The 26,877-nt window shown below is 33.7% G+C and overlaps 1 protein-coding gene across 2 annotated transcripts in view; it reads left to right on the top strand.

Moving 5' to 3' along the window:
• Positions 1-26,877, top strand: part of fam184ab (family with sequence similarity 184 member Ab) — a 254,481-nt gene that overhangs the window by 196,656 nt on the left and 30,948 nt on the right. For both annotated transcript variants that reach the window (XM_087298716.1, XM_087298717.1), the window contains exons 14-15: positions 17,280-17,464; positions 25,067-25,213. In XM_087298716.1, the coding sequence (XP_087154842.1) occupies positions 17,280-17,464; positions 25,067-25,213 (332 nt within the window). The remainder of the gene's footprint in view (positions 1-17,279; positions 17,465-25,066; positions 25,214-26,877) is intronic.

Genomic DNA, 26,877 nt, shown 5'->3' on the forward strand with positions numbered 1-26,877 from the left:
GCCAAGCACAACATACAAGACATGACAGGACTAGTGTCTGGACTCAAACCAAACCAACATTTAACAAGAAGTGGCCGAATACTGACAATTATTTGATATTTATGGTACATATTTAATTTTCTTGCCAAGGAAAGCATTTTTTTTTTTTAATTGATAAATTTGCCATATATGGATATTATTTCAGAGTAATAAGAAGATTTAGTAATTTTTGTCTAAAATTATTTATTTTACTTGGTTTCCAAAACAGCTATTCTAAAATATTTTTAAATAAATGTTATTTTATTTTATTTTAGGATTTTGCATTCATGGTTATTATTTCAGAGTAATAAGAAGGTCAGATAGTTTTTGCTTAAATTTATTTATTTCACTTGGTTTTTAAAACAGCAGTTCTAAAATTAAATGTTAATGTGGTTTTTTATTTTATTTTATTTTGTTTTAATCCATTCATTTATTCATTTTCTTTTCGGCTTGGTCCCTTTTTAATCTGGGGTCGCCACAGCGGAATGAACCGCCAACTTATCCAGCATATGCTTTACGCAGCAGATGCACTTCCAGCTGCAACCCATAAATGGGAAACATCCATTCACACCCATTCACACATATACACTACTGATAATTTAACTTACCAAATTCACCTATAGCGCATGTCTTTGGACTGTGGGGGAAACCGGAGCACCCGGAGTAAACCCACGCCAACACGGGGAGAACATGCAAACTCCACGCAGAAACGGCAACTAACCCAGTTATTGTTATAATTTTTTTATTTATTTGTTTATTTTTTACATATAAATCATTATTATTTCAGAGTAATTAGAAGATTTACTAGTTTTTGCCCAATATTATTTATTTCACTTGGTTTTCAAAACAGCAATTCTAAAATTAAATTTTTATACATATATATTTGTTTCCATAAATTATATGATACAATTTTAATAAATGTTTAATTTAATATTAATTTAACATTATTTCTGAGTAATAAGAAGATTTAGTAGTTTTTTATAGCTATTTATTTCACTTATTTTAAAACTTTAATAAATATTTTATTTTATTTAAACACTGCCAACTATTTTATATACTTTTACATAGCAACACCGACCTAAGTAATATTTCACTTATTTAAATATACTTTCTTCATCTTTAATCAAGTACCAAACACACAATTATATCCAAAAAAATACAAATAAAAAGTAGAGTGATTTATAGCACGAGCTGCACTTGATTCAGCGCCCTCAGGTGAATATAGTCAGCATGACAACAACCCCGACAGCCTTTTTATTTCAGCAGCACCATATCAATGCTAATTAATTCTCAACTTCCTGCGGCTCAAATGTGTCTCATGAGACCTTTCCTAATGTCCCTCACACAATAACAGAGGCTAAAGAGCAAACCCAGTGCCATCTTTGCTAAAGAGAGACTGCAAGAAAATCATTGTTTAACTCTCTCAGGAGTCCAACAACCCCTCAGAAAACCCAATCTATTTTTGCTAAGCATTTGCTAAGCATTTTCCAGCCTCATTGCGTCATGCATCAGCCAGAAATAACAAAAACGTGCGTATGCAGAAAACGCAGATGCTTGTTTTTTGGGTCAGACTGAATATTTGCGTCTTGTGAGATTACATTTGTTTCACAATCACACTGTGCGTCTGTCTCTGGGATGTGGTTGACTTTGTTGTGCTCATTTTTTTTTTATTTGTAATGTCCTCACGTCCTCCCTGACTTCATAAGGCTGATGGAAAAATATATATATAAATAAATAAAAGCTTCACCTTCCCCGAAGACTCCTGCCGGTCCCACTGGTTATGACGGCACACGCAGATGTGTCATGAAACATAGGCTTATGTTTTTCCTGGCTTAAGTTATTATAGAGAGGCAGCATGACGGCATAGTGGGTAGCACAATCGCCTCACAGCAAGAAGGTCACTGGTTCGAGTCCCAGCTGGGTCCAAAGGCATGCGCTATAGGTGAATTGATTAAGCTAAAAAATTGTCTGTAGTGTATGTGAGTGTGGGTGTTTCCCAGTGTTCGGTTGCAGCTGGAAGGGCATTTATTGCGTAAAACATGCTGGATAAGTTGGCGGGTTAATCCACTGTGGCGACACCTGATCAAAGGGACTAAGCCAAAAAGAAAATGAATGAAAAGATTGTAAAAAATAGCTTTGTGAGGGAAAAAAAATGCTTTGTGAGTTCAGTAAAAATTAAAAAAAAAATTAAAAAGGATGTAATGAAATTTTTATTTATGTTGATTAGGTTGATTGTTTTATTTTATTTTATTTTATGCACCAACAAATTTAACGACTGCAATCAGATATCTGACAGTAAGCACATTTTCAAAAATGATAAGTTATATTAAATTAGGACTAGTTTTGATATTATTTATACCCCAATTGATTCTTTTTATAATTAATTTTTTTTTAATTTAAATAAATTTGCAACTATTTTTTTTTACATGATCAGATTTCATTCATTTTATTGCTAAAAGCTACATTTCCATAGATAGATAGGTAGGTAGGTAGAATGTTAAATTTAAAATAAGATACTTTATTTTATTTTACTTTATTTTATTTTCTTTAGCAGCAAATATAAGCCTACAACCAGCGATAACAAGGACATTTTCAAAGGAAAATAGATAGATTAAATGAGTGTTGATTTGGTATTTTTTATACAGCTATGATTAAAGCATTGTCTTAATATTTCAAACTTTATTAAAATAAAATTTTCACATTATCCATTTTCAACCATTTGTTGTAAATTATTTCATTTATTTATTTATTTATATTTTTGTTTTGTTTATATTTAATTTTGCCTATTCTTTACCTGTAGTAATTTAAGGTGATTTCATTTCTTATAAGCTGTCATAAATTAGCTCCTTAGATACATTTGACATTTTTTCATATCATTTTATATAATAGATGTATTTTATTGATAAAAGCTGAGGGCGACACGGTGGCTCAGTGGTTAACATGTCGCCTCACAGCAAGAGGGTTGCTGGGTCAAGTCCCAGTTGAGTCAGTTGGCATTTCTGTGGAGTTTACATGTTCTCCCCTTGTTCACTTGAGTTTCCTCCGAGTGCTCCAATTTTCCCCACAGTCCAAAGACAGACAGACAGACAGAAAGATAGAACAATCACTTCAGAAGTCCCTCTTTCTCTTCTCCTAAACACTTTCTCATTTTCTCCCCTCATCATCAATTGTTGCCCAGTGGGAGTTCAGTTTCTGTGCCTGGTTTAATGGGCTGTGAAAAATTAACTGGCCAATGCTACATTTCATTGAGTTTTACTCTGTTAGCAGCTGCTGCGACACCTCCATGCTGAAATGGTCCGTATTGTTATGTTGTTAATCCTCTCATCTTAGACATACTCTAAGAAGAAACATATTTTCATTTATAGATTTTATTGAAAATATGAAATCTCATGAAGTGTTTTTTAGGATGTTAGTATTAATTGCCGTTTCTCAATATGCGTTCTTAAGGGGATAGTTCACCCCAAAATGAGAATTCTATCATCACACAATAGACGATATTTTAAACAAAGCTGGAAACTGTCACGTTCGGTGAGGGGAAAAAGGAGCGAGGACTCAGATGCAGCAATAATGGGTTTTTTATTAATAATAAAATGAAAACAAAAAGGCAAAACAAACAACCCCGAGGGGGAAAAACTCTAATGAAACAATTAAAAGAACAAACAAACTTGACTGGCTGGACAAGACAGGGCTGGACACAACAGGACAGGAAACTTTCGACGACGAACTGGCAAAGGACTGAAAACATGAGGGGGATTATAAAGCAAAAAGTAAATTGACACACAGGTGAACACAATTAACTAATAATGGGTTAACAAGGAGGGTGGGACTAGACAATAGACGGGAGAGCGCATGACACAGAGAGACAATACAAGCCATGCGCTCACATAACACAACACTGAAGCACACGACCAAAGCACGTGACCACAATGTAAACACCGAGCCACGTGCTTTGACAAAAGACGCAAGACACAAGCACACGATGAATGAAAGCACTCACCGTGCGCTCACACACGCAGCATGCATGCTTCATCCCAGCGCCGACCAAAACCGAAACCAACAAGACTGAGACGCTGGGAATGAAACACCACGCTGCTGACAGACGAAAACACAAACACGAGTACAAGAGCGCACGCGTCTGAGTGACGCAGAGCGCGCGCACGGCCGCATCAAGCAGGAGCGCTCACACTCTGCGTACACCCACGATGGCGCGCGCACACACAGAGACAGAAACAGGACCAGACATGGGTAGTGTCCGAGTTCTGCCACCAAAACAAGAATTTACAAGACCAGAGTGGCAGAACCCTGACAGAAACCTGTAAACATTGACTTGCATAGTATTTGTTTTTTAATATATCAATAGGTAATATTGTAGTAATGTAGTAATCTTTAATACAGTATGTCCAGCTTTCTTCAAAATAACTTTAGTGTTCAAATGTTTTTAACCACTTGAGCTTGAGTAAATAGGGAGCAATTTTTCATTCTAAAATATCCAGAGATCATAAAATTTCTCACAGGATAGGATTAGTGTTTTTGCTGTCTTTAGAGTTTGTTCATCCACAGTGACAGTAGCAGAACTGATCTCCACAAAAACGCGAGACTGCATTCTTGCAATTGTGAAACAACCAATATCATTCTCTTAAAGCTCCCATGAAATGAAAATAAAGTTTTTTAGATGTTAGTATCAGTATGTTAGTTTATAGGATAGCTATAAGCTACTGCGTGCCACAACAGTGACACAATTCGCGTTTAGAAGATTTAAAACTGATATAAACATGTAAAGCTTAAAGTTTGTCGCTTCGCCCAAACTGATCAACATTTTTTTTTTCCAATTCTTCAATCTTGAACAACCAAATGCTCTCTAGTATCCAGGCCGGATTGGTTAATCAGGAGGACTGGGAGTATTCGCGGTGGGCCGATCCGTTTTTTGGCTCCAAGGGCCGGTGTCCCTAGCTGCTCGCACTTTTTTTATTCATTTATTTATTTGACCATTTATTCATTATTTTACCGCAGCTCAACTCTTTTTATTTATTTTCTCTCAGCCCCATGAGCAGAATGCAGCCTGCAGGTTAATGATGTCCAGTAAAGAAATCCATGTAGTCCGTTTCTTGTCAGATGTGGACATTTAATCTTCACTCAGAGATATCTAACGTATTAAAATATTGTAAACAAAATATAACCTCAAATCTCAGCCAAACTGAAAACTGTGTGACTTCGCTGTCTTCTAAAGAATACACTGCCGTCAGATTTGACAGGCGCAATTTTAACATGCTACATATTCTCAAGGCAAAATTCACAGAATATCCCTCTGAACAACACATATGAAAGTTCTCAAATGCAAACAATTCAAAACAAAAATATTTAAAACTGAAATGCATCATATAACATTAGTTATTAAATCCAAACAAATAGGCTTCTACAACATATATTCAGATATTGCAACAAAGGACATTGTGATGTTTTAAAAAGTTGTGTTGGAGATTTAGCCACCCTTTCATGTTCTCATATTTATAACAAATATTTGAAGTTATAAAGCAGCTGTTACCTTGAAGAAGACATTATAGTGTCAATGGAAAATTCAATGCATTTCATTTTAATCTTCATAATTTCTCTAATTCATATTTGTATTTATTTGATATTTTTTCATTTCAAGGTTTGGGTATTTTTGAGCACTAATTTTTAAAGAAAACAGATTCTGTTAAACATTACATTGTGTTAACTGTTCAAACAAATCTTCACTGTTAAGTACTGAATTGAAAATGACGTTATTTTATTATAAATAAAATCAGTCGTGAACTGAAGTGGGCCGGTCTAAGAATTGAAACTCCAGGGCTGGACAGGAGTCCCACTCCGGCCCTGCTAGTATCTGACATTCTCCGCCTCCTTCAAGACACTTCACATTTGATGTGTTTGAGCTCAACCACTCTCATTTGCAGAGCTGTGATAAAGCAAAACCCTATTGGCTGTTTTTTAAAGGGGAGGGGCTACACCATGTCCCGCCCTCTCTTCATGTTTCAGTTGTGATTATGTCAACCATCGAATAAAAAAATGCACATTTCTAAGCTCTTCACTGGATCTTTAAAGTTATCTATAAGCAAGTGTGCTGCAAAACACAAAATACTTCAGAACTGTCAATGATTGGCGGAGCTGTGGTATAAACAAAACGCTATTGGCTGTTTTTTAAGGGGAGGGGTTACACAATATGCCCCGCCCTGTCTTTATGTTTCGTTTGAAATGACATTACACATTGAACCAACATAAAAAGTTTTTGTATCTTTGCAAGTAGGAAACATGAGAGTCTTAATTGAGATGCACCAAGAGTGTTGTGGGAACTTTCATACTTTATGGCAGCGTTATGCATTTTGTTCATACGCAATAAAGGCACAGAAGTACAAACCCGGTGATTTCAGCAACAGAGTCATTTGGCAGCTCAGCGAGTGGCTCAATGACTCCCAGGGGTCTGGTTTCTTGGAACAAGCGCCTGCGTTCACAAGACGCTCAGAATTTATTAAAGCTGCACCGCTGTGCTCGAGTCCTACACTATGAATCTCCTGGCCGATGGATAACCATTAATGCTCTCTTACATGGGTCACCACTTTATCTGACACCGCTGATTTGCAGTCAGTAGTAAACACGCTTCTCCACAGCTGCTGAGGTGACTGTGAAGAGAAAGAGGAACATACTGGAAGAATATGTTTTGATATGTTGTGTTTTTTGCACATCATTGGAATGCATATGAATTTATAGTTTCCAACATTATCAAATACTTTTTTTGAAAATAAGTCAAATTATTTAGTCCTTTCTTCAAATACTTTATTTTATTTTATAATTTTACCATATATGGTTGGTTATTATTTCCGAGTAATTAGAAGATTTCGTAGTTTTTGCTTAAAACTATCTATTTATATATCTATAATATAAAAATTTTAATATTTTTTGTAGCCTTTTTAGGCTGTTAAGTCATATTATTTAAGTCATATTATTTTTTTACAAATTATTTTATTTTATTTTAATTTATTTTATAGTTTTGCCATATATGATTATTATTTCAGAGTTATTATGAGATTTATTTTTTGCTTAAACTACTTCTTTATAAATTATACAACTATATATATATATCTATATATATATATATATATATATATATATATATATATATATATATATATATATCCAACATCACTTGAAGGCTTTTTATGAGTCATGTTATTAAGTCTTTTTTCCAAATAATTAAATTAAATGTTATTTTATTTTACCATGTTTGGTTATTATTTCAAAGCAATTAGAATATTTAGTAGTTTTTGCTTAAAATTGTATATATTATATAATTATAATATAGTTTCAGACATTATTTGGAAGCCTTTTTTATGATTCATATTATTTTGTTATTTTTCCAAATATTTTATTTTATTTTATTTATTGTTTACTTTTTTATTTTATTTATTTTTTATTTTACCATATATGGTTATTATTTCAGAGTAATTAGAATATTTAGAAGTTTTTGCTTAACTATTTTTATATTATATAACTGTAATATATAGTTTTCAACATTATTTGGAGGCTTTTTTGAGTCATATATTCTGTCCTTTTTCCAAATACTTTATTTGATTTGATAATTTTACCGTATATGATTATTATTTCAGACTTATTAGAAGATTTAGTTAGTAAGTAGTTACTTAGAGCGTCATTATGGGCATTTTATGTTATAACTAAATAGTTCAAGCGATGGATCTGCGACAGTGAAACTACGGGTTTTGGGAAACACTCATCACTACATCGTTCTTTTCCTGAATGATCCATTGTACTATGAAAGTTCAGCCACGAGTTACGCCGTGTTTGGGAAACGCATCCAGGGAACGAGTTTTTGTGCTACCAAAATACAGTACTGCATGCAATAAACTCATGCTCAGTTAGGCGAAGTAAAGATTTCATTGCCTAGGATGTCAATCAAATTGATTAATCTCTAGCCACGAAAAAAATAATAGGCTATTTTATTATTTTAATATTTCAGACGACGGGTTTGTAATTATATTATACATGGTTCTATTTAAGTCAATGAAATATTAACTTTAATAAATAAAATATGTTCGTAAGAATGTGGGGGGCCAATGAGTCCCTTCTCTGCCAGAGATTGCTCTGTGGTTTTGAAACCCTGTGTAGATATATTATATTCGAAGAACGAAAATAAGCGCTCTGTCTAGTTGCTTTTAAGATTTATTTTATGTCTGCATTAAGCTGACAGCGCATACAGCCGCGATACCGAGAGAAAAGGTAGGTCAAATAATATATTCTTTAATCTAAACGACTCAGAAAAACTTTGGCTAAAACCTCTTCTTGGTTTGCCGCAAATCTTTTTAAATGCATTAAAAGGCAAGCGCATATCTTAGCCTTACCCTGAGTTTGTTTACACTCTGCCTGTATTAACATACATGCTGTATGTTAATATAGCTAATTTTGATGAATTAGCTCTAACTTTTAACCGCATTTTCTTCTTTTTACGCAGTTATGCGCACATTATATTTCACAAGCAAGGTGACAGTATCTTTTGTATTTTAATTTAAATTTCTGAGCCATTACTACAAGTAAAAAAACAAAAAAACAAAACAACAATTATACTTTAAAAGAGAACATTGACGTTTAGAAAAAAACTGAACTGAAACTAAATTATTCAAAATTATGCAGCAAAATTATTTTTATTATACTTTTAGTGATCTACTTAAGGTGGGTCAATTAATTTTTATGGTTTTAATGAAGCAGCATTTAGACCATGCACGTGACCGTTTCTCAGTGTTTCGCTACAATGTCTTTAAATAAATAATTATTTAGGCCTATTTTTATTATTCATTTATTTTTCATTATTCGTTTATTTTTATGTACAATAATTGAGACATAAAATGAGATAGTAAAATATAATCAACAACGAAAATGTAAATAAAAACGTAAATGAAAACATAAATGAAAATGTCTTGTCTTAGTCTTATCAAAATAGCAAACACTGAACATCTCTCTAAATTTAGGCTAAAATACTGCTTTATTTATTTATTTAGGCCTACTTATTTGTACTAAGTGTTTGTGCTTTCATTTTAGTTTTCTTTTATTTCTTCAATTCTACTTTCCAAAATTAATTCTCATTGCATTTAACAAGTTTACAATGATAATAAAGCATGTTAATAAATTTTTAATGATTAATGAAGTAATTATAATGCTTTGTTTTATCATTTCATCTTCATTTATAAGTTAAGTAGTATATTTACAGCTGCTGTATAGGCTATTTCTGTCTGTTCGCATCCCGCCCCATTGTGCCCCCTGGCGACATATTCACACACTGCAGTCATACATTAAAAACACATGCTTGCCCATTTAAAGCAGCGGCGGTATATGCCTTGGCGTTAATGGCCACATTGAACTCTCACTTACTGTAATTATATTTGTTTTAATAAAAACAAGTTTACATTTGTCCAACTGTCAGGTTTTGGAAACGTATGCATCACCATATGGGGCATAAGAATAGGACGTATTTAGATATGACTCAGTTTTATGACCACACCTCAATATTATTGTTCATTTATTCATTTGCTGGAAATTAGATCTGAATTTAGAAGTTTTAAAAACAAATCTTTTCGCGTAACAAACTAAATGAAATATGTAGGCTAATGAATGTCTTCAGTGGAGTGCAACAGTACAACACTATTTCCTTACTCTATGAAAGTAAAGTAAAGAGTAAAAGTACAATAAAGAGCCTAAATGGAGGAGGCTCATTCTTTATCCTTGCGCTGCAGAAGCTCTGTTTAACTTTTTTTCGATTCGGGCTGAGTTTTTCCACTTACAAAGTCCACCATGTAAATAGCAAACGTGCCATGACATGATGCAACTGACTCTTAAAGGGAATGGGAGATGTGTCCCTGATTGGTTTAATGGACGTTATGCTCAAAACACACTCATAAGTCATTAAGAGAATAAGCACAACCCTGTTAGACCATGCGCTGCAGCGCAAATCATATTTTTCCATCCTTAAAGTAGTAAAATTTCGGACTCGCCCTTGATGCTTTTGCACCATGTGCTTTAGACGTTGCGCCTAGATTGTTAAAATAAAGCCCTATATCCCAGCAGATTCTTAAATATCTCACCATATGACTTTGTTTTGTTTTTTACAATACTTCCCAATGCTGCACAACCCTGTTTTTACTTCTTAAAATAATGACTTGCATTTTTTTCCTCTCATAATAAAACCTTTTGTCTTGTAAACGATTTAAAGTCTCACACTAGGACTTTTCACCTCAAGAGTAAAATATTTCACAGTGTTCCCCTTTATTCCCCTTGAGCGAGTGATTAAATTAAATCAAGCTTTTCTCCCATTTTCTTCTACGGCCTGAGCTTTTCCTCCTTGGTCCATCATCTCTTTTGATCATCAGCTTCTCTGCAGGGTTTTTCCTCATCCCGAATAGCCTCTTTTCATCTGTCTGCATGTCTTCTGCCGCCATTAATGAAGATTATTTTGTCCTTGTTAAAGAAATCCTCAAGGGAGACGTTAATAGGTGCCTCCGTGTTTGATGGAAAAGGTCAGCGATGCTAACGTTATCCCTTGCAATTTAAACCCGAATTTTAGGCGCATGGAATATTTCACCAGGCCTTTTACTGCGCGGTCGAGCGAGCGCTGGACTTTTACAGCCATGTCTGTTCTGGATAAAGGCCTGATGTGAGACGACTGTTCCTCCAGGTTCAGCTCTGTCAGAACTGGTGATTGAACGGCTGATGGGATATTCAGATATTCGAGCCTGAGAGGTTTATTCTGCCCTGATACTTGAGCTGATGGTAAACACTACGTTCCTACATGACTTACTTTGCTAGCCCACATTGAAAAAATGGTTCGTGGAAGTGAATCCACTGAAAAAAAAATTGTTTGTTTTGGCAATCTTCAATTAAAGTCTGACCATTTGCTTCTGTGTTTGGATTGGCGGACCTTTGTTGATGTCAGTTTGACAGCTTAACCTACAATATTCTTAACCATGACCATTACTTTGCTACAGGAGAATGATGCGCAAACAGAAAGCCTCACCCCCTACTTAATGTTTCAGTTGGAACTACATTAATATACTTAAATAAAAGTCTCAGGAACTAACATTTTATTCTGACTTAACCCTTGGGCATCCACAATATTTAGACATTTTTTGTCTTTTTCAGTTTTTTTTTTTTTTGTTGTTTTTTTTTTTTGGAGAATAATTTTGCATGTGTTAATTCCATTTGCATAAATTTTGGCACATGCATGTATTTTTATTGGAATTGTAATAATTCACCCTAAAAAGTATTTTACACACAAAAATAAGTTCATTTCAGGGCCTTCGGGACAAAAATATGCTCATTAAAACCTAATAAAACTGCAATTTTCTTTACCCCAGTGTTATTTAACTGTATTAGGATGTCTTATTTGTTAATAGGATTTCACTCTGTTGGCAAGGCTTCAAGATAAAAAATAAAAATATTCCTTCTTTCTGCTTATGCGTTTTATAGTGTATTATGTGTTAGTATAAGTGTGGTTTTAGGTTTAAATGTAAAATTATTACATTTATAAGAAACACATTTTATTGTCCTGAAAATTCCATCCCCTATGCAAATGAGCCACATCACTGTCAGGGACATAAGACAATGTAAAAGCTATAATAAGGTCAAAGAAGTTTACACAGGGTTGATTTTTCTTTTCTTTTTTTTATTCAAACATGTCTCTTCACATATTTTATTCCTTTATCGCACTTTATCATTGGTTATTTTTCTTTGTACAAAGATAAAGTGATCTTGATTTTTGATGGAGTCAGATTAAGTAGCAAAAAATATGAATGATATGTTATGACATTTTTGTCCATTATGAATCTAATATTTTTTTTTATTTGACACTACATAAAAATATGAATGCCACAAAATGAATGGTGTTGATTATCATTGACATATCCAAGACTGTAATATATATAGCTTTTTTTTTCTTTTGTCATTAATGTAAAGAAATCAGTATTTAAAAGTTAAAAATTCTGAAAATTAACAAATGTTTGGTAATTATGAAATTGACATTAGTGAAAGCACAAAAACCTATGAATATATGATATTTTTATTTTATTTTATATATGATATTTTAAATCCATATATAAAATAATATGCTGCTATTAATCAGGTGTTCTTCATGAATAAATTATTTTAGATTTGAATATTGAAGTTTAATTAGGCAGACTGAAAATATCTTTTACATCATGATGACCTGGCACACACTACTGACAGCCAGGTGAATTATAGGTTTACGTTTGGTTTTGTGAGTTATATTAGTTATTATTATTATATATATAGACAGGTGTATGCCTTTTCAAATCATGTCCAATCAACTGAATTTACCACAGGTGAACTCCAATTAAGCTGTTGAAGTATCTCAAGAATGATCAGTGGAAACAGAATGTACCTGAGCTCAATTTAGAGCTGCACAACAAAGGTTATGAATACTATATACAGTTGAAGTCAGAATTACTAGCCCAACTGTTTATTTTTTTCACAGTTTCTGGTTAACGTAGAGATTTTTTCAACACATTTTTAAACATAATAGTTTTAATAACTCATTTTTTAATACCTGATTTATTTTATCTTATTCATGATGACAGTAAATAATATTTGACTATGTATATTTTTAAGACACTTCTATACAGCTTAAAGTGACTTTTAAAGGCTTAACTAGGTTAATTCGGTTAACTAGGCAGGTTAGAGTAATTAGGGAAGTTATTTTATAACGATGGTTTGTTCTGTAGACTATCGAAATGATATATAGCTTAAAGGGGCGAATAATTTTGTCCTTAAAATGGTTTTTAAAAAAATTAAAACTGCTTTTATTCTATCTTAAGTAAAACAAATAAGACTTTCTCCATAAGAAAAAAATATTATCAGACACACTGTGAAAAATTCCTTGCTCTGTTAAACATAATTTGGGAAATATTTAAAAAAATAATAATCAAAGGGGGGCTAATAATTCTGACTTCACACATACATATTCAAGTCCTGATCGGGAAGTAACGATAGATTCCAATTGAGTCTTAAACCGTGTGATTTTCGATCACGTGATCAAATCTGGACTTCCATATTAGAGTCTATATTGAGATTTTTACTAAGCGACTTGAGGAATCTCTTTTCACAACTCCTTAACTCAAAAATAATATTTTGTAGAATGAAACAAACATAATCCTCTGAGAAAACCTTAAATGTAATAATATATAATATAGATATCAAAAACCTGTGCAGTTGGATATATGTGCTGCTGAATTGGAGATTTGTTGATTTTTAGAAAAAGGCCTTTGAAATACATTAGGTATTGCAATTGAAATCTAAAGCTAAAGTGTGGCGAAAGAAACTATTAAAAGTGTATTTTGTGTTGTCAATACACTAGACAACAGGCCAAAATACCCAAAATCTCAAAAAAAAAAAAAACCTGACTTGTATGAGGAAAAAAAAACAGTTTCTCTCTGTAGCGTCTTGCCTTCATACAAATGTTTGTTTTTCTGCTGTCATTGGCATCAGTTATCTCGTCATTCAGCCTGGAGGAAGCCCCTCTGGGCCACAGGTTTCCACACACACCGATACTGTTATTAAGCTAATTGTTGTGTGAAATGATATTTGCAGACATTAAAAGTTGGATGAGCAGATTGTAATTTGATTAAGCAGGAGTCATTAACTGTATGAAACCGGAAATTGGCTCGGTTGTATTCTCTAGAAAGATTTTTTTTTTTTTTTTGCATGTGGCATTTAAAAGTCAAAGTGTCGGCGGAGTGGAAAATTGCCCCAGAGACGAGCGTTGTCTAATTAATCTCACACGGCTTTACTCACATCTGATGCAGAAGTTTTACAGTGCAGAGGCAGCCTGTGTTGGTGTCATTTCTATGAATATAGTAGACTGTAGTGTGCCATTAAATCCTTCTTTAGTATTTGAAATGCATTAATGTGATGGTTTGTGGAGTGATAGGTAGTATTTTTTATGAACTGTTGTCAGCCTGAAAACAAGCTGTGTGTTCCTCCTGTTGCAAAATGTAGCCAAAAGTAATACAAAATGGTAATAGTTCGATTGTTTTGTTTACATGTTTGTACTGCACTTTAATAATGCGACTAAAATCAGCATACTCCACATGTCTTTATTCAATTTCTCTTTAGTTCGATTATGACTTTAGTCAGATTAAGGTCATCAAAAATCACTGTTTACATGTTAGACTGTCAATAAAAGTATTGTGTTAATCGTATTAAAATTTGAGTATTGGTGTCCTTGTAAACATACTCAATGTGAGCTATATAAACATGGTAAATTTTGATTTCACAGGCTGACCTGACTGGAGAAAGGTGTGTTATGTAAGGCTCTTTCTGAAACACATGTGGTTTCCAGAAGATGCCGTTTTCACTTTGGAGATCTAATATTGATAGCACATTTTCAGTTTCTTCATGGGTATCCCATACATGAATAAAAAAAAAGGTGGAAGCTGTATTTTTGGCATGGCGGTTTTTAGCATGGCTGCAGTTTTGTGTCTTGAGGGAGATGAAGAGCTAATGGCCTTGAGTCTGACTGAAGTTTCTGACCAATAACTTTCGGCAACTTTCTGAAGTGTTCAGCTTCTTAAAAAAATGGTGGAAAACTGAGAATATACCACCAGTGTTAATGTAGCTCATAATTCCAAAATAAATATATGAACGAATAACTAAACAAATAAATACATGAATCTGAATAAAACGCAAATCATCAGGTTGGTATTTTTAATTGTGTAAATATGGAACATTTTCATTACTTTCTGAAAAAACAAACAAATATCTTGTGTGCTTGCTGCTGATTTTTGTTTTTAGTTTGAAAATAAAAACCGTCCTGTTTGAAGGATCAGTAATATCTGAGAATTAAATATACTAACAAAAAAGGATAAACTAAAAAAAGGAATCAAAGACTCATTTAGAGCTACACATTTTTTGCTTAAAAGTTTTTATCAAAAAATGTGTAGCTCTAAATGAGTCTTTGATTCCTTTTAAGGGGTTTTCAGCAGTCTTGTGAAAAATGACTGCTGTTTTCACAAACCTTCCTTTAATCTGAGAACTTTTTCCACTTGTAGTGCGCTGCCCGGTGGGTAGTTAGCATGGTAACATTAGCTTGCATGACGTATTCTGATGTCTCTCAAGATTGTGCTGCTTTGCCTTCTTCAAATGAAGTAAAAAAAAAATAGAACACTTCCTCCTATTCACTGTGAAAATGATATGTTTTTTCTTTTTCTGCCATGTTTTAAATTAACTCCTTCCATTTAATGCACCCACGACCATTGCTGTGGAAACCAGCTGGCTAATATTACATTTTTACATAAATTTAAAATTGCACCAATGCATGTGTTATTTAAAAAAGAATAGCTACAAAAATATTAGATGCTGCTTACTGGTAAGTGGTGCTATGGTGAGCTATTTTTAGAACAGGCCCGCAGGCACCATGTTTGGTGACCCCTGGTTTAGATGGATATCACTGATGAGAAAATGAAGGATGTCGACTGTATGATGACTGAAATCGCCAAACAGCCTTAAACAATGACTAAATGGAAGGAATGAAGAATGAAAGGAATGGTCGAATGAAGAAAGAGTCGAACAAGGAATGGAATGAAGGACCGAACAAAGGAAGGAAGGACTGAACTAATGAAGGAGGGAAGGACCAAATGAATGAAGAAAGGATTCAAAGAAGGAGTGAACAAATTAAGGAACAAAGGATTGAATGAACAAATGAATGAACAAAAAAACTAAATGAAGGAACAAAAAAAAGAAGGAATGATGAATGAGTAAACAAATTTAGGGAGGAACGAAGGGAGGAACAAATGAATGAAGGAGCGAACAAGCAACCGAATAAATAAAGGAAGGACAGAACAATCAAACAATGGAAGGAAGATCACTAAATGCACTACAGAATGTTACGTTTAAACATCCCTGCACAAACTGCAAGTAAACACATCCACTTTTCACAGTGTAATACTCAGTACTCTTGAGTACTTTTGAAAGGGCTACTTTTTACTCATACTTTGAGTAATATTTACCACAGATACTTTTACTCGCACTACGTTTTTGGGCAAGTAATAGTACTTTTACTTGAGTATGATTTGTCAGTACTCTTTCCACCACTGATCGAGGTAGATTTAAGAGTGAAATGGGTAGAAATTGATTTTTTTACCCTAGCTTTGTTGGTTGGGTTTTTCACACAGGAAAGCAAAACAGTGCTTAAAGACTAATGAATATCATCCCCACTTTCTCCGATGTCGGGGCAACTACAATGGTTTAAATAGTGTCGGCCATGTTAAAATGCTGTAGATTTGGTGATAATTTCAGTAAAATCTGAAAGTTGATTTATTTTATACAATTAATTGACACACATGGTACATTGTAGTGCATGATTTGTTAAAAATGTTAGTGGCTGGTGAAAATATTGTAAAAGGGATCATTTGAAAATGTAAATACTGCAGAGATGTATAGAAATAAAGTGTTGCATATTGGTATTTCTCTGTTTCTTTCCTTAATAAATCAGTGTTGACAACTGTTCTGAGAAATAATTAACATGATCAGTGTCTTCACATGTATGAATATCATTAATTATTATTAATAATATATAATTAAAAGTAAATGGAGCAAATTTGTTATTTGAGAAGTGTGTATCAAACTCGTAGCCCTTCACATTAATCTAACCCAAGAAGTAGGTCTCATTTTCAAAAAGGTTGGTGACCCCTTATCTAAACAGTCACTGGGTTGTTAAGTGTGACGATTTTGGACATCTTCTTTGACACTTTAAGTCTTCCAAAAGGTTTCCTGCCTTTATAAATCACCTATGCCTTGCGGTAGTACAGTATGATGCGATTTATTCTATGTTTAATTTGATTGGACAGGAATCACATGATTTTTGTACTCAGCCAATCCTCATAAACAAGAAAAAATAAAGTAGTGACTGCGGTTTGAATGAAAATAGTAGAGCAAAAGTACTAATACAGCACTAAAAATGTCCTCAAGGGAAAGGAAAAGTATACCTTTTTAAAGCTAATTAGTAAATTCCTGTGAAAAACTACTCAGTTAAAGTAATTGGAGTATTTGTATTTTGTTACTTCACACCGCTGACCATGATAAATGTCCCTGCTATTAGCTGTAGCTTAATAGCAAGTATTGTACCTCACAAACTAAAACTGATAATCAAGAAAATATTTTAGTATTTGGTTCACACAGTCTTTAATGGTGGTCATGGTTGTGTGTTTCAGGAACGTGAGCTTCTCAGCCGCATCTCGGACCTGCAGGAGGAGGTCAGTCGCAGGAAGAAGCACATCGCTGATTTGGATCATGAGATCCACACGCTCAACGAGAACATCAGCACTCTGACCAAAGAGCTGGAGCTCAAGGGCAAAGAGGTGCTGAAGATCCGCAGCGAGGCCAACCAGCAGATCAGGTCAGTCCAGTCAGAATGTGTGTTTACATGAATGTTCCTGACACAATTTTATTTATTAAAGGATTAGCTGAACCAAACATGTTGTTAATTATTAGCCTGATGTCGTTTCAACCCCCTGAAATGAAGACATTTTAGATGAAATCTGAGAGCTCCCTCATCCTCCATAGACAGCAATAGGCCGAGATGTTCAAAATTCAGAAAAAGAACCAAAAACATTATCACACCATTTCATGTGACTTCAGTGATTCAACTGTAATCATACACAACTTCAAGAACACTTTTGTGCACCAAAAAAAAAATTGTAAAAAAGATTCTGTATGAGAACAGTTGAACCACTGACAGGAGCAGTTATAAAAATCATGACGTGTTTATAATGGCTTCATGACAATCATGATTATGACAGATTTAATTTTTGTCATCTTGGTAATGTCAAGTTGTCATGACAAAGACAACAAGCAGATGACACTTAATGACAGTTGTTATAAGCATTTGCGTACATGACTTGTGTCATGTCATGATTTTAAAGGTTTCGTGACAGTCTTACAAACACCTCTTAGAGTGTTACCATCATTTAGTCCCAAACCCACATAGCCATATCAGTCTGCAGCCCAGGACTGGTTACTCACTAAAGCTAAACAGGGCTGAGCCTGGTCAGTGGGTCCTAATGCCCCATTAAAGTGAAGGGCTGTACTGTCAGTGAGTGCTGTCTTTTCGAATGAAATGTTAAACCAAGGTCCTGACTCTCTGTGGTCATTAAAAATCTCATAGCACTGCTCTTAAAGAGTAAGGGTGTGACCCTGGTGTCCTAGCCAAATTCTCTCAATTGGCCCTTACCCATTGTGGCCTCCCAATCATCCCAATCCACTGAATTGGCTCTATCACTGTCTCTCCACTCTACCAATAGCTGGTGTGTGGTGAACGCATTTGCACCGTTGTCCTGTGGCTGCCGTCGCATCATCCAAGTGGATGCTGCACACTGATGATCGTGAAGAGCTTTGGGTGTATGGCCATACACGATAAATGTGCTATATGTAAATAAATATAAATACACATTACACTTCTAAAAAAAGTGTTTTTAAAAACACACTCTAAAAATGCTGGGTTGACTCAAAGTTGGGGCAGAATATAAACAAATTCGATGTTTTTTCTATTAGACTTTAATAACACAGTTTATCCAATATTGGGCTAATAAACATATTTTATTTTAATAAATGAATTTTAATAAACTCATGAAAGCACATTTTACAGTGTATTTAAGACAAATTTTGGGTTTGTCCATGATAATAATAACAACAATAGTACATTTTATTTATGATGCACTTTTCTTAAACTCAAAGCACTACAAGAAATAAAATAACACAAAAAATTTTGAAAATTACAAGCTTGCATAAAAACCCTGTAAGCAGCCAGAAGTCATACCACAATAATAAAACAATAAAGAACAATAAATACGCAAAATGTTACAAATTGATTAAAAGTGACAATCATCCCGAGGCCTCTAGAGATTATGCAGCCCCACCGATGCCATCCAAGACCTGTGAAGAAATGATGCCAAGGTATCCATAATCCTGCACCAGGCCGTACCTTGAGCTGATGCTGTGACAATCATGAAGAAGTGGAAAGCTTGAGACTGACTCCTCAAAGACTACAGTGACAGACGAGTCTTCGCATTGATCCCATGGGCCAGCGGTGACCTACTCTCACCTGCAGCATCTCCACGATGGATATCCAGAGTTCTCCAGCCTCTGGCACTTAGACTGCAGCTCCACACAGGAGGTTTGGCCAGAGGAGAAATGGAAGTGCCCAACAGAGCCTGGTTTCTCTCAAGGTTTTTTTCCTTCACTTTTGTCAATTGGTAAAGTTTGTTCCTCGCCACTGACACCAATTGATTTGCTTGGTTTGGGACTTGTGGAGCTGCTCATCAATGGATTTACACTTCAGTGTTTGGACTTTCAGCAGTAAAAATTAACCAAACTAAACTGAACTGAACTCTGAAAACGGGTCTGACACAGTTTCAATTTACCTGAACTTTTATGTTAAGCTGCTTTGACACAAACTACATTGTAAAAGTTCTATAGAAATAAACAGGCATTGAATTGAATTGAACAATGATAATCACAAATTATATGCTTTGCTAAAAAGATGTGTCTTGAGAAGCTTCTTAAAACAATCCAAAAAAACAGCATTGCTGATAATTGTGGGTAATGCATTCCATAATTTAAGCGTACAGTAAGATTACGGTGTAATCTTTTTCAATTTTCAGTTGAAATAACCCAGCATTTTCCAGAGCGTAAATGTCAATAGCTGCTTTTTATGATGTGTTTTAAAAATGTCTTTAGTTGTTATGGTTTTAGTTTTAATCTAAAATGATCCTGGATTTGATTTCACGTCTCCACGCATGTGGTTTCAGTGTTCTCCTTATACAGCCTGCAATCCTTACATAACCCCTAATGTTACATTCTCTTTTGGCTTTATGTGACAAGAGTCATTGGCGGTGATGAAAGAGATGGTAATTCAATTACTTTCAACCCGATTGGGCTTGAAAGTGAAAATAAAGAAGAAAAGAAAAAAAGCGCCTCATGCAGGTCCTCAACAAGAAAGTCAGGATTTGTCTGTCATTTTGCTCACAGCTCTCTTAACGCCATCAGCCTCTTTTTGACACATGTTCTTTGTCTTTTATTATACTTTAAAAAAAAGAAGAAAAATGAAAGAGAAGTGTTAAAAACTTTACAACAAATCGTCTTAAAAAAAGAGAAAAAATCAAGCAGATTAATTTAAAAAAAATACTCAATACATACATTATATTATCAATTTTCAATTTAATAATACATCCTTTTATTAAAGCCGTATCATTACCCACAGTGGCTGTTTTAGGATAATGTGGTTGTGTCGTATCGCACATCATAATGCAAGACCTGGTGCTGATCTCATTTCACTTCCAATTACATAAAAGTGACACATCCGGGTCTTGAGATAAAAGCAGCAAATAAATTGCAATGTGGTTTCCCATGCAGCGGCGAGAGGAGATCCTGCTTTATTGCTCTTTATGTGAATATTGCTCTCAGTGTGTGGCTGTATTGAAGACTGTGTATTCGGGTAAAGTCATTAAAGCGAAGAAATTACAATATGAAAAATGAACGCTCTAAATGAACATCAATAGTAAGCGTGTCGTCTTCTGTAAATGATGCTTTTTAAATGTTATTTACTACAAATGTTTGGGTTGTGAACATTGAGCTGGATGAATGAAGGTTTTGCAGGAAGACCTCTATGTGCTACTAGATCATTGCACAATTTTTTGCTGTGTTTTTCCTGATTCCTTTTCTACTTGGATATTTCAGGAATGTCTACATTGAGGAGCTTTAAGCTAGAAACCTACCAGCTCTGAGATAAATGACCAAATTGCAACCTATGAAAATGTCAGATATTTGAAGATTGGATAAAAGTTTGTGCTGTGTATTTTGTCTGTGTATACACTGCAAAAGACATTTTCTCCAGCTAGTCCTCCAATTTGAAACATACCTACAGTTGAAGTCCGAAGTCTCAGCCCCCCTTTGAATTATTTTTTTCTTTTTTAAATATTTACCAATGATGTTTAAGAGAGCAAGGAAATTTTCAAAGTAAGTCTGGCAATATTTTTTCTTCTGCAAAAAGTCTTATTTGTTTTATTAAGGCTAGAATAAAAGCAGTTTTACATTTTTAAAAACTATTTTAAGATTGTAGAAATGTGTTAAAAAAAACTTCCCTCCGTTAAACAGAAATTGGGGAAAAAATAAACAGGGGGGCTAATAATTCTAACTTCAACTGTATGTCTTAACTCTCTACCGCATGGTGTTGCTATATGGCAACATGATATTTATGTTCATTTTCTTGCCACTGTTTTTTTTTTAGACCATTATTCTAATTTTTTATGTTGGAAAGCGAAGACCTTAGTTTAGCCAATGATGCGCTTTGGTTAAGTCACATGATGTGCAGTGTTTTTCTGTGGCACAATTTCTGGCAGACTGACGTTTATTGTAAGTAAATGCTGAAGGCAAATAATAACGGCAGTAAATACAAAGGATCAAATTATGTCAGATACACAAAAAAATCTGAGACATCACCTCCAGTAAGTTAGGATGACATATTTACAACTCCAAAAAAAATGTTGTCAAATTTGTTTTTTGTAAATCAATCAAATGAATGGGTTGCCAAATGGCCACACTGTGCAATAGTAGAATGTGCAATAAATATAAATATAAATAAATATACACTTCCTTCTGTTTTGCCCCAAATACACCACTACTAGAAAAATATTTTTCCCCCAATTTGAAACATTGATCAGTTCATTTTTTAATTTTAATGACTCAGAAAAACTTTACCATATACTTGGAGAGGACGAATTGACATCTAGACTAGCTGCAAAATATGTATACACCCTACACATCATAAGAAATGATTAATGTAACGTCATGTTTCTTATTTAAATAATTTAAACTTATTATTATTATTATTATTATTATTATTATTATTATTATTATTATTATTATTATTATTATTATTAATATTATTATTATTATTATTATTATTATTATTATTATTATATTTATCAAATGTATTGTTTTTTTGTGTCATTATATCTTATCTGTATTATTATTAATTTTTCAATGGTTTTAATATATTTCATATTTGAAGTGCTTTGGCAATACTGTACTTAATGTCATGGCAATAAAGCAAGTTGAAAATGAACTTGAACTTTATTGCAATAGGTTAGCTAGCTAGCAGGGCCGTGTAACAATAACAACATGAATGCTAGTAATATTATGTTGATTAGTCATATGGCAAATTGCATTTGCATTAGGGATAAAATCTAATTGTAATGGCAATACTTTTGATTAGATATACAGGGAACGGCGTATTAGCGAGGACCATCATGTTTTATGTAAATGAAAGAAGAAAAGGACAGAGCTGGCTCTTCCTGCCGATAAAAGTGAGGATTAGATGGGTTCTATTGGACATTGTTCCCATATGGAAACATATAATAAAGTACCTTAAAGACAAATGTTTCCCCATTTTTACAGCACTTCAAGTTAAGCCATTCTAAAAACAGTCAAACATTTTTTATAGATCATTCAATCTATTTATAGATTGTTCAATCTATCATAATGCGTGCATTAGAGATTTTAATTTCAACTTCATTTCAAATATGTGTAGATTTTTGTGTAGATGTTTAGATATTTAGAACTGTTTGTGGTGAGTTTTTAAAATGTATTTATAAAAAATTATGCATTAAATTGATTAAATGTGATAGAAATATGTATCATGCTTTTGTTGGAATATTAAATCAATTCCATGCGTGTTAAATAAAAAAGGTCAGGAGAGGTTTTTCTTCAATGTCACAAATCGTAACAATTCATTGAGTATTTATTTATTTATTTTTTTTTTTTATATATATATTTTATTTATTGGATACAAATGAATAATTCGATTCACAGATTTCTGTTATCCTCAATGCAATGGAAAAGTTACATTCAGGAGGTGCACAACAGTTTTCATTTCCTAACTTCAACTTATATAGGCAGCTGATATAAACAGGTGGGGTTTAGTGAAATTCATCACTTGTCAATCATTCTTCAGTCCTCCATTGGCTGCACCCGAGACATAAGTGCTTTTTTATATGTTCTGCACAACAATAAAAGCATAAGACTTTTCTCAACTGAACATGTTCTGTTCAGTTTTAACACCTTTCTGCTGACGGGAAGTTTCTGCTGAGATGAATTTAATTTTGGACAAGCATTTATCTACTTCGGCAAAAAATGCTTCATTAGTATGCAAAACATATCAGACTCAAGAAACACTCCAGTTAATATATGACCTTTAAATGACCAATACAAATATTGATTGATAAACAGAAAAAGAGACAGAAATAAAAAAAAAATATTCCTTTTTCTTAACACTTTACACAAAAAATATATTGTTTTTCCATGTTAAACACTGATAACAAGATGAAGTTCTGCATAATAAAATTATTTCTGAAGAATCATGTGACATCTGAGTAATGATGATTAAATCTAGCCTTGACATAACAATAAATTGCATTTTAAAATAGATTAAATCCAAAATATAAAATTATTAAATATATCAATTAATTAAATGCAGTATTAGAATCCTGTGCAGGATATGATATAGAAGCTTGTTTTAGCCACAGAGTAAAAATAATAATAATAATGTTTAGATATGATTTGCGTGCTTTGCCTATTTTTCGGATAGGACTTTTGGGATAGGATAGTCGAGGACAGACAGGAATGAATTGGAAGCAGAGAGAGGGATTGGCGGTAAAGTCTAGATCGGATACACGGCCAGCTGCAAGTGCAATGTGCACATCAATATAGTAACATTTTTTATGACACATATAACAATAATTAATATTTTTACAGCACTGTGACGGTTGGGTTTTGGATTGGGGTGAGGGTAGGTGTTAAAAAATACAATTTATTGGATAATTTAATAGATAGCATAAATAATATTCAGTACTGTTTTTACGTTACTGTGACGGGTTTAGGGTTGAAATGAGGGTAGACGTTAATAAACTACAATAAATGGGGAATTTTATAGATTATATAAATAATTGTCGTTAACTTCCAGCCACAACCATATCCGATCTACAAACAACCGTGATTGGCAAAGGATCTTGAGCCGAGAATTGAACTTGGGTCATCGTGAGCACCATAGTGCTATGTGTTGGCGCACTTAACCACCAGGCCATTGTCACTGACTGCATTCCCCAATTTAACCATTATAAATCTAACTTAAATTTGTGGTCAAAATGAAGACTTATGAACACATAAAATTGATTAGAAGTCTAAAATGCAAAGGCATAGTTTACTCAAAAATTGAAATTGTGTCATCATTTACACACCCTTCACTTGTTTCAAACACATTTTAGGTTTCTTTCTTGTGTGGAACACAAAATAATTTGTTGAATAGTGTGGGTGAAGCAGCACTCATTGGTTTTCACAGTATATTTTGTTTCTGCTATGAATATCAATGGCTTCTGTTTTTCAATGATATTCAGTAAGTCTTGTTTTGCATTTAACAGAAGAAAGATACACATACAAGTTCAAAACCACTTGAGGATGAGCAAATTGTGAGGAATTTTTGGCTGAACTGTACCTTTTTACACTTTAAAAATGCTGAGTTCCACACAATTCCTTCATGTTGTCCCAACACAGATTGATTAAGTTAACTTAATAATTTTTACAAGTAAAAGTGGATTCAACATAAAACAATAAGGATGTCCCAAGAACAACTTAAGAATTGTGTTGTTTCAACAAGTAGCAAAAGTCTTTTTTTTTTTAAGTGCAGTATGAAACATAATAGATCATAATGTTTCATAATGTCTCTTTTAAACAAATGTTTTCTGTTTTCTTTACACTCTGTCTTAAAGATTTCCTATTTCTCTCTGGAGAAAATACCTGGCTATCTTTCTTCCAGAACGTTCCTGTTGTGTTGTATTGTGTGTTTGTGTAGGATGTGTCCTTCAAGCCTGCAGCTGCAGCACTGTAAGTTCAGCCAGCATTTAACAGGTTCATGGAGAGATTTTTGTTTATATTTGTATGTTTTCAGAGCTCACGAACAGGACCTGTGTAAGAAACACGAGCGAGAGATGGCAGAGCTCAATGCTCTTCACCACAGAGAAACACAAAACATGCTGTCCGACTTTAACAAAGCCCAGGAGCTGCTGAAGGACAAGATCTCCGCTCTTCAGATCCTGTGAGTACATGCAAAACAGTTTGTATAAGATATACAGCATGTGCATTTTGAAGGAGGAAAGGGCTGGAACTTGTGTTTTGCTGTTTGTTTATATCCAATTGGCTATTGAGGTTATGAAAAAGCCTGAATGCTAACTCCGAAACATTCAGGCAGCTGTCTTGTTAGTGACTTTGAAGGCAGTGTTTGTGCATGAAGGCATCTTGCAAAATGGATTTCTGAGACAGCCTAATGATTTAATCATGTACAGCTAAATATAGAAAGAGCTTTGGTAATTACTAGGGCCAGACAGAATTTATAAAAAAAAATTCTGCTCAGAAGTTTGTAAAAAATCTGTGGATTTATGCAGAATGATTTTGAGAGTAAAGAAACTGATAATGTTAATAACACATGAAATAACACATTAAATAATAAAATAAAAAAACTGTTTAAATTGTGTTTAAGGTTTACAATGCAAATCCAATTAGAACCACTTGTTTAGTAAACAAAGCTACAGTACAGTATATATTAAAAGACAGGAAATATTACTTTACAAACTAAATATACATTTACACATGTGCATAAGTAAATAAATTGACTAATATCTGAGATCATATATACTTGAAGTCAGAATTATTAGCCCCCCTCAATTATTAGCGCCCCTGTTTATTTTTTCCCCAATTTCTGTTTAATGGAGGGAAGATTATTTCAGCACATTTCTAAGCATAATAGTTTTAATAACTCATTTCAAATTAATGATTTATTTTATCTTTGCCATGTTGACAGTAAATAATATTTTACTTGATATATTTCAAGACACTTCTATACAGCTTAAAGTGACATTTAAAGGCTTAACTAGGTTAATAAGGTGAACTAGGCAGGTTAGGGCAATTAGGCATGTTATTCTATAATGATGGTTTGTTCTGTAGACTATCGAAAAAAAATGTGCTTAAACGGGCTAATAATTTTGTTCCAAAATTTTTTTTTTTTTTATTAAAAGCTGCTTTTATTCTAGCCGAAATAAAACAAATAAGACTGTCTCCTGAAGTAAAAATATTTTCAGACATACTGTGAAATATTCCCTGCTCTGCTAAAAATCATTTGGGAAATATCTAAAAAAGAAAAAAAAATCAAAAGGTGGCTAATAATTCTGACTCCAACAGTATATATAGAGGGCTTGACATTAACACCCACCAAAAGCGGCTAGATTTCAGCTGTGACAGGTTATACAAACACCCCCACTAGCCACTTTGGCTGGTTGAAAATAATTTTTAAACTGCCAGAGCTGCCTCGTCCCTAAAGATTAAAATGTTAGTTTAAGAGTGTTTGTCAATATGCACGCAAATGTGATCTTAGAACCAAGAAGCAGCGAGAGTGATAATTGTTCGCATGAGGCATTATTTCTCTTTGAAATAAATCTGTTCAAATAATAGTAAAAGCGAAAGCGGCAACAGCTGCTGCATACAAAAAAAAATCTGGAGATCTCTTGAAAGCAGCAGGACTGTGGATGCATGAGCACCTCTTTTTTTCCGATTCATTTCAAAGAGACATAATAGCACCAATTGCATCTCCAGGCACGGTTGTTTTGCGCAAGGAAACCGGAGCTTTTAAGCACTCGCACGCTTCATATCAGTTGTTCCTCGCTCACAAGTTTAGTGAGAAAGGATCATCTGTGTCTCACCTTGCCC

This window comes from Danio rerio, chromosome 20 (assembly GCF_052040795.2).
Source record: "Danio rerio strain M-AB ecotype USA chromosome 20, GRCz13ab, whole genome shotgun sequence".
Taxonomy (NCBI): domain Eukaryota; kingdom Metazoa; phylum Chordata; class Actinopteri; order Cypriniformes; family Danionidae; genus Danio; species Danio rerio.